Source organism: Notolepis coatsorum (assembly GCF_963971535.1).
Source record: "Notolepis coatsorum genome assembly, chromosome: 8".
Taxonomy (NCBI): Eukaryota; Metazoa; Chordata; class Actinopteri; order Aulopiformes; family Paralepididae; genus Notolepis; species Notolepis coatsorum.
Window position 1 is genome coordinate 36,494,816 of NC_140172.1, and position 9,858 is coordinate 36,504,673.

Below are 9,858 nucleotides of genomic sequence, written 5' to 3' on the forward strand. Positions count from 1 at the left end.
TACTCTGTTCATAAAAGTTGAAAATAATGTATTTTTACATGTCATTGTCTACACAGCAATGATTTGCCTGGGACATCTAGGGGGGCAGGGCGTGCCCAAGTCCGGTCCAGGTCAAGAAATGACCCAGACAGGTGAGAGACTTATTATGGATGTGTATTGCTTTTTTATTATTACTAGGTTTGCAGACGTTGTACGCAATATATACAGAATGGAATATTGAGTGTATATACAGTGTGTGTGTGTTGTATGAGCAGTGTTTTATATGTACAATGTGTGTGCCATTTATGTGCAGACATGATGAGCAGCCTGCTCCACGCCGACCCAGGACAACCCGGGCCAGGCCAAGACGTCCAGTCCAGGCAGGAGATCAGACGCCCTGGAAGACGGACAATGATCCTGATCCAGCCCCTCAGCCCCTCCGGTTCATGCCGCGCAGACCCCCAGGACCGCAGCTAGACCCCCATGCCACGTATACACCCAAGGAGCTCTTCATGCTGTATTTTTCCATGGATACCATGAAGACCCTGTGTATCAACACTAACAAGAACGCGGCAAAGAACCAGGCAAGTTTCAAGTTTCTTTATTAGCTGTAGTTTTATATGAAATGCTTTTTCCTGTAAAATGTGACTAACTGAGTTACAATACAATATACAGGCACGGGGGCAAAAGACCAAGTGGGAGGATGTCCAGGCCGATGAATTGTACAAGTTCATCGGCCTGCTGCTGTACATGGGGCTCGTCCCACTGTCTGCGCTCCAGGACTTCTGGAGGGTCAAACACCTTCTCTCTGTGCCCCTACCAAGAATGGTCATGTTCCGGGACAGATTCAGGTATAATATATATTCCTGTATAGTGTACATCGTGTCCCATATGTTACTTATGTTTATAGTGTCGTTATATGACTTATAATATGACTTTGACTTCAGGTCAATCTTGTGGAACCTCCACCTGAGCGATCCCGAGGAGGATGCCATGAACGACGCCAGGAAGCGAACACCGGAACACGACAAACTGTTCCGCATCAAGCCGCTCATCCTCGACATCGGTGAGGCCTGCAAGGTGCACTACCACCCTAAGCGGCAACTGGCAGTGGATGAGAGGATGGTGGCCACGAGGGCACACACCGGCATGACGCAGTACATGAAGGACAAGCCGACCAAATGGGGGGTCAAACTGTTTGTGCTCGCTGACTCGGATAACGGCTACACCATCGGCTTCAATGTTTACCTAGGGAAGGCACACGTTCATACAAGTGAACACGGCATCACATATGATGCTGTTGTGGACCTCCTTGATACAGGATGGCTTGGGACTGGATATCACATTTATGTTGATAACTACTACACCAGTCCCAAGCTGTTCAAGGACTTGCTGGCCATGAAGCTGGGAGCCTGTGGAACCTACAGGGAGATCAGGAAAGACGTTCCCAAGGGGAGACCTAATGCCCTCAGGATGAAGTGTGAGAGAGGTCTCATCCGCTGGATCAGAGAGGGGTCCCTGGTCTTCGTGAAGTGGATGGACACAAAGTTGGTATGTATGTGTGTGTATGTATGTATGTATGTATGTATGTATGTATGTATGTATGTATGTATGTATGTATGTATGTATGTATGTATGTATGTATGTATGTATGTATGTATGTATGTATGTATGTATGTATGTATGTATGTATGTATGTATGTATGTATGTATGTATGTATGTATGTATGTATTTGTTATTCTTATTCGTGACTTTGTTCTGTCTAAATGTCTACTGTGAGCAATTTGTAGTGTCAAATTTCTAATGATTCATTTCTATTCTATTCTATCTAGGTGTCTGTGTGCTCCACCATCCACCCAGCAATCACACCTCCTGGTCAGAAGGTCAAGAGGAGGGTCAAGGCGGCCGATGGGACCTGGTCGGTTGTCTGGTTTCCGTGCCCCACCCCTGTGATCGAGCATAACAAACACATGGGCGGAGTCGACCTATCCGACCAGCTGATCCAGTATTACTCGACCCACCGGAGAACTGGCCGGTGGTATCGCACCATCTTCTTCCACTGTCTCGACATTGCTACCACCAACGCCTACATTCTGCACTGCGAGATATGTGAGGCGAAGCAGGAAGCGCATCTCTCCCACAAGGAGTTAATTTCAGTGATGATGGGGGAGCTGTGTGGACTGGACAGCACAGGAGCTCCTCTTGACAGGACCGCAAGCCATCTCCCTGTTCCCATCGCCCCTCCCGCAGCGGGCGCGGACAAGAGCCAGAAAGCCACCGCTGGCCGTAAGACCTGTGTCCGGTGCACCAAGGAGGGGAGAAGGAATCTGACCGCGTGGAAATGCCAGAGATGCGATGTCGCCCTCTGTCTAATTTTAGACCGCAACTGTTTTACAGAGTGGCACAATTGATCATGGAACACAGCCTCTCCTCCTGCTGGAACACAGCCTCTCCTCCTGCTGGAACACAGCCTCTCCTCCTGCCTCTCCTCCTGCTGGAACACAGCCTCTCCTCCTGCCTCTCCTCCTGCTGGAACACAGCCTCTCCTCCTGCTGGAACACAGCCTCTCCTCCTGCCTCTCCTCCTGCTGGAACACAGCCTCTCCTCCTGCTGGAACACAGCCTCTCCTCCTGCTGGAACACAGTCTCTCCTCCTGCTGGAACACAGCCTCTCCTCCTGCTGGAACACAGTCTCTCCTCCTGCTGGAACACAGTCTCTCCTCCTGCTGGAACACAGGCTCTCCTCCTGCTGGAACACAGTCTCTCCTCCTGCTGGAACACAGTCTCTCCTCCTGCTGGAACACAGCCTCTCCTCCTGCTGGAACACAGTCTCTCCTCCTGCTGGAACACAGTCTCTCCTCCTGCTGGAACACAGTCTCTCCTCCTGCTGGAACACAGTCTCTCCTCCTGCTGGAACACAGTCTCTCATCCTGCTGGAACACAGTATCTCCTCCTGCTGGAACACAGTCTCTCCTCCTGCTGGAACACAGGCTCTCCTCCTGCTGGAACACAGTCTCTCCTCCTGCTGGAACACAGTCTCTCCTCCTGCTGGAACACAGCCTCTCCTCCTGCTGGAACACAGTCTCTCCTCCTGCTGGAACACAGTCTCTCCTCCTGCTGGAACACAGTCTCTCCTCCTGCTGGAACACAGTCTCTCCTCCTGCTGGAACACAGTCTCTCCTCCTGCTGGAACACAGTCTCTCCTCCTGCTGGAACACAGTCTCTCCTCCTGCTGGAACACAGGCTCTCCTCCTGCTGGAACACAGTCTCTCCTCCTGCTGGAACACAGTCTCTCCTCCTGCTGGAACACAGCCTCTCCTCCTGCTGGAACACAGTCTCTCCTCCTGCTGGAACACAGTCTCTCCTCCTGCTGGAACACAGTCTCTCCTCCTGCTGGAACACAGTCTCTCCTCCTGCTGGAACACAGTCTCTCCTCCTGCTGGAACACAGTCTCTCCTCCTGCTGGAACACAGTATCTCCTCCTGCTGGAACACAGTCTCTCCTCCTGCTGGAACACAGTCTCTCCTCCTGCTGGAACACAGTCTCTCCTCCTGCTGGAACACAGCCTCTCCTCCACGCCTTTGTCCCCCATTGTCCTTGTGCTGGTCGATGTCCCAGGCAAATCATCGCTCTCGTTGTCGAGGACAACGGATGGGTCCTCATCCTCAATTTCGTCCTCCGATTCTATGTCCGACTCCGACTCCACTCCTATCATCCTGTATAATAATTCTTCGTCTTCTCCAAACATACTGTGTCTGTGCAGCTGGGACACACACATCACACGGGGCTCACCTCGCCTCATATTCAGCCTCTCCTCCTGCTGGAACACAGTCTCTCCTCCTGCTGGAACACAGTCTCTCCTCCTGCTGGAACACAGTCTCTCCTCCTGCTGGAACACAGCCTCTCCTCCACGCCTTTGTCCCCCATTGTCCTTGTGCTGGTCGATGTCCCAGGCAAATCATCGCTCTCGTTGTCGAGGACAACGGATGGGTCCTCATCCTCAATTTCGTCCTCCGATTCTATGTCCGACTCCGACTCCACTCCTATCATCCTGTATAATAATTCTTCGTCTTCTCCAAACATACTGTGTCTGTGCAGCTGGGACACACACATCACACGGGGCTCACCTCGCCTCATATTCAGCCTCTCCTCCTGCTGGAACACAGTCTCTCCTCCTGCTGGAACACAGTCTCTCCTCCTGCTGGAACACAGCCTCTCCTCCACGCCTTTGTCCCCCATTGTCCTTGTGCTGGTCGATGTCCCAGGCAAATCATCGCTCTCGTTGTCGAGGACAACGGATGGGTCCTCATCCTCAATTTCGTCCTCCGATTCTATGTCCGACTCCGACTCCGACTCCACTCCTATCATCCTGTATAATAATTCTTCGTCTTCTCCAAACATACTGTGTCTGTGCAGCTGGGACACACACATCACACGGGGCTCACCTCGCCTCATATTCTAACGTAAAAAAACAGCTCCAAAGAACTCCAAAAACGATTGTGCTGCTGCTGTTCAAAAGATACGTCTGCTTCTTTCTCCTGCTGGAACCCAGCCTCTCCTCCTGCTGGAACACAGTCTCTCCTCCACGCCTCAGTCATATGTGTACTGTATATGTATATTGAATATCCCACAATTGTGCGTTACCGTTTTGACAGGTGCAATATTTTTTTTTTGATACGCCTTAGGCATCCTGCACTCTATATGACTGCACTCTAGTCATATGTGTACTGTATATATGTATATTGAATATCCCACAATTTAATTATTTAATTATTTTTTACTTTTCTACTGTAAAACTTTTTTTTTAACTTTTTTTTGGAAAAAAATTACTTTTACTGACTTTGTAAAAGAAAAAGCATACTGGTGATAATTTCCAGTTGAGAATCAAAATTTCGTCTGTGTTTATTACCTGTGTATGGAGAAAATAATGCTTTGTAAATTGAATTCTGATCTGTTCTCTCTTGTTTATGTAAATATACTACCTGAGGGTGCATATCCACTGTTTTATATCCTTGATTTGATATGTTTGCATTGGTTCATACTAAAAAGAACACATTTTCTAAATCCGATTTTGTGTTTTGTGTTGTACATTATGCAGTATACAGTATATACAGTATTATACAATATGAAAACTAACTGTCAGGTCATATATGTGAGGCTGTGCTGAAAAAAAGATACAAAACATACCATGGTAAAACATTTTAAAACATTTTAAAATGGAAATTATACAATTTAAATCAAAATTAGCCAAAACATTGAAATATCCCAGGACCCAGTTAACAGCAGCTGTTTAATCAAAGTTAAGAGTTGTATACAAATTACAATAAAGAATGCTATAAAAGATTCAAGGTACCGGAGCACTATGCCGCTCTCGCCCTATCTAAGAAATCAGATTAATGAATGATAGTTGATAAATTGTTGATGGCTTTGTTCTCTTGGCTAGTGAACAAAGCAGTCTATTCTCCCTCCAAAGTTCTGTTCTTTGTTCTTCTGCTCCTCTGCCCGCGTCGGTGTGTGTGGTCTTGGGGTGTGGTTCCTCCTTGGTCGGTGAGTTGGTTTCAGAGTATCTTCTCCCCATCACAACATCCCATTATATCCCAAACCTAGAGCCTTCTGCGTGATGTCATCAAAAATGACATCATCAAATCCTTTCATCCAATCCCAGGCCAGCTCCGTTTGGATTTGAAACAGGGGGCTGTCCTTACACAGCCAACTCTATCCTTTCCTTTGTTTAAGTCAAAGAACAACCACCATCTAACAACCTAATACATTGCATTTATTCATTTCATACTATCTATATTTGAATTACCCTTAATTACATGAACCCAGAGATATCATACTTAAACACATTTCTTATCATTAAGCCTATTTTCACCTTAAGTGAAAACTAATCTTATTCTGTAGGGGATTTAAGTTTATACTCTAGCGTTCATTAATAATATGCTTTTATACAGTTTAATATGAATTCAGAATTATTACCACAATGTAAACAGGCCTAATTGTACTTCATATCAAACTAATCTAAGTGTTTTACCAGACATTTGAAGTTATTTCACATTGTGTTGAGTGATTGTCTCTGAGCTAGTATAATCACATCATATTATCACACTACTCTATTCAGCCTCATCAGTCCAGCCTAACAGTCATCTATGCAGGTATGTCATAGTAAACCTCCTATCTCTTTAAACACACATTTAAGTTATTTAACTATAATTCCTATTTGAGACTTTTCATACTACTCAGACCGGTTGGCTACACCTGTGTTGTCCCTAGGCCGCGGGCCAGCCGATACCAACTGCATGTGATCTGATCATCTCATTGTGTTAGCTGTTTACCCACCCCCCTTGTAAACAGTTGCTCTATTGTCTTGAAGGAAACTTGTCGCACCTTCCAAGCTGTTGATTACTTCCTCCTGCGCTAACTTGGCCCGTGGACTGACTGAATAAGACAGCTGTTTTGGCTACATCTTATGTTGGCTTAGAACCTTTTTGATTGGCATGTTTCTACAAGACTATTACACATTAGTTTGATTTGAATTCCCGTTATGATCTATGTTCAAAAACTACCACAATAACAAATATTGCGAGGTAAACAGACAGATTATTAAGATAAACCTAATTAAAATTACACACTTTCAAAAAATATATATAAATAAATAAAAAAAATGATGCATGAAGGGCGCTTTCTCTAGCGCCCAAGCAGTCACTGGTGCATAGCATAGATATAATATATCTATGCACTGATATAATATATCTATGCACTGGTGTGTTAGGTGGTGCGCGGACTGATGACGACATCAATGATCGTCGCAGGGACTCAAGACGATACAGGATTTCAGTTGTTGTCGTTGTCGGAAATTGATAATAATCACAAGAAACATTCAGACAGTGTTGGATCTAACTAAATGGATTTATATGGACACACTGTGGAAAATTCAAGCCCGGACCACAAAGCTTCTCAAAGGGTTAGCGCGACACGCGACGGCTCTTCCAACTCATAGTGATGTTCTACCGCAGCAAAAAAGGGAGTCTCTATAACAATACATACTGTTCTGTAGTTACTGAAACTGATTGAATATGGCACCTCCCCACCTAGAATAATGTTCACCAGCCGCCACTGCTAACAGAGTAAGTGAGCGTGAATGAGAGAGAGATATAAATAAGAGGCTGAGAGAGAGAATGTCAGGAGTGATGTAGCCTTTTTTCAATATATTATTGAACTACTATAGTACATTAGAGCAGTGCCATCAAGTCAATTTAGCATTAGAGAGAAAAACCTAAAATAAAACCATATTATCGCCCGGAGGGAACCTGTGTTGTTGTGAGCAGCACCATGCGGTAAAGGCTGGAAGAAAATAACAACGTCAAATTAAAGATACATAAATATAATAACAGTGTAGCTGCAAGCGGCAATTAAGGGAACAATAAGCCAATTTGACCTTTTGACCACATGTGATGAAATAGAAATGGAAAATAAATATACACCAAGAAGAGGGAGAAGAAGATGATTAAGAAAGAAGGCAACTTTACTCAAAACCTCAGTCAGGGCAAAATACATTTCACAAGTTTGGTCCAAACTGGACAATCTTTTGTGAGTAGCACGTCATTTCATCTCTGAATAAGGACTCCACCACGTCAACAACATCATCAATGAGGGGCGGCTAAGTGGTGCAGTGGGCAAGGCGCTCGCCACTAGCGCAGGAGATGCTGGGTTCGAGTCGTTCATACTTATACAATTGGCAGTATTAGGGGGTGGGAAAGCCGGTGGGTGGGGATCGGACGTTGTGGACAGCGACTCCTACAGGTCGGTTGGTGCGCCTGTACAGCAGAATGAGGAAGTATCGGGGGCAGCGTGAGCCTCCCACACATTACTCCTCACCACTGAGAGATTGCGCTGTACATGTGAAAAGATGCGACGGCTGCCTCCTCGTGTCCCGGAGGGGACACGTGATGCAAGGCTTCGTCCACATTGCAGCCGACCAGTGGGAGGCATGGTCTAGCAACGTTCGAGACAGGGGAGGGAAGAATTGGATAATACGAAATTGGGATGGGAGAAAAATAGAAAATGGGGGAGAAAAAGTAGATTAAAAAAAATATCAACATCATCAATGAGTAGGAAATAGATCAGATGTGATTAAAATTTACTGTTGTTATACAGCACAAGTACAGTACAACAAAAATAAGTTGGTTAAATAAAGAAAACTGTCTCCAGCACCTGTTTAGCCACTAATACAGTACCATAGATGAATGCAGCATAGAGGATGAAGCTAATGACCATCACTGTACTGTATATATTGAGTTAAATACCTGTAGACTACATGTATCAAAATGAATACTGACACACACACACACACATCGAAGATCGATGATGGTAAATGGTAAATGGCTGCTTTTTTATATAGCGCTTTTATCCAAAGCTCTTTACAATTTGTTACTCACATTTTACCCATTCACTCACACATTCACACACCGACGGCGGAGGCAACCATGCAAGGTGCCAACCTGCTCATCGGGAGCAACTAGGGGTTAAAGGGGAGATGAAGCATAGCGATATAAACATAGTCATAGCATCAAATTAGTATTTAGATAAGCCACAGAAAAAATCACGTTATAAAAATAAGCAGTTTCTAAGAAAAAACTATTTGTTATGTCCTTTTTTGAAGCATTTATCAACATGGCCGCCACCATTTTGTTTGGTGACGTCACGGTATTGGTTTGGTCTGGCTCCTGCTGGTTAGCTGCCTAGTAAACATGGAGTGTCAGTAAATGCAACGTTGCGTCCAGTTCAACCACCGTCGCGGGGCATTTAGCTACCTGGCTACCTAGCTCCAGTTCAGCTAACTAGCTACATGCAGCATTTAGCGAGCTGGGTTAGCCAGCTAGTTGGCTTTGAATCCCGGGTGCGGCTAGGTAGCCAGGTAGCCAAATGCCCCGCGACAATGGTTGAACTGGAGCTAGGTAACCAGGTAGCTAAATGCCCCGCGACGGTGGTTGAACTGGAGCTAGGTAGCCAGGTAGCTAAATGCCCCACGACGGTGATTGAACTGGAGCTAGGTAGCCAGGTAGCTAAATGCCCCACGACGGTGATTGAACTGGAGCTAGGTAGCCAGGTAGCTAAATGCCCCGCGACGGTGGTTGAACTGGAGCTAGGTAGCCAGGTAGCTAAATGCCCCGCGACGGTGGTTGAACAACACTGTTTTTTTCACTGGTAGTTTGTGGAAATGAACCAACTTTCCTCTCTTTCACACGGTAAAATTAGTTTGAACAGCCAGGAGCAATACAAAAAGAACCACCGCGGTCCTGTTGTTTGGTAGGCAACGTTGCATTTACTGACACTCCATGTTTACTAGGCAGCTAACCAGCAGGAGCCAGACCAAACCAACACCGTGACGTCAGCAACTAAATGGCGGCCCCCTGGGGAAAACAGGGAAATTATATTTGGTTTTTCAGACAAATAAGCAGGATTTCACATTTGATTATAGGACCCTGTCTTACACAAGGTACACAACAAACAAACTAGGATCACATTGTTCAATGCTTCATCTCTCCTTTAAGTGTCTTGCTCAAGGACACATCGACACGCTGGCCGGGAGGAGCGGGAATCGAACCGGGAACCTCCGGATTGCCAGACGACTGCTCTACCTCCTGAGCCACTGTCCTGAGCCACTGTCGCCTCCTGATGATACTATTATACTTACTACTCTCGGGAGATATAAATCTGAACCCAGGCCCAGTCACCACTCGACATCAAGCGAGACAACTCTGGCTATTAACGCAAGCAGCGGCGGACGCCACCGCAAACAACACAATCAACACGACCAACAGCAACATCCTTCCACCGACGCCTTTTCAAATGAACACACGAGAGGCCGAAATGGGG

General features: G+C 46.0%; 1 protein-coding gene across 1 annotated transcript; it reads left to right on the plus strand.

Moving 5' to 3' along the window:
• Nucleotides 1–515: 515 nt before the first annotated feature.
• Nucleotides 516–2,391, plus strand: LOC311233400 (piggyBac transposable element-derived protein 4-like; the record flags this gene model as incomplete). The annotated part of the gene is made up of 4 exons (XM_084320374.1): nucleotides 516–563; nucleotides 655–830; nucleotides 927–1,530; nucleotides 1,813–2,391. 4 exons carry the CDS (start codon nucleotides 516–518, stop codon nucleotides 2,389–2,391), a joined length of 1,407 nt encoding a protein of 468 aa, XP_084176500.1.
• Nucleotides 2,392–9,858: the final 7,467 nt, after the last annotated feature.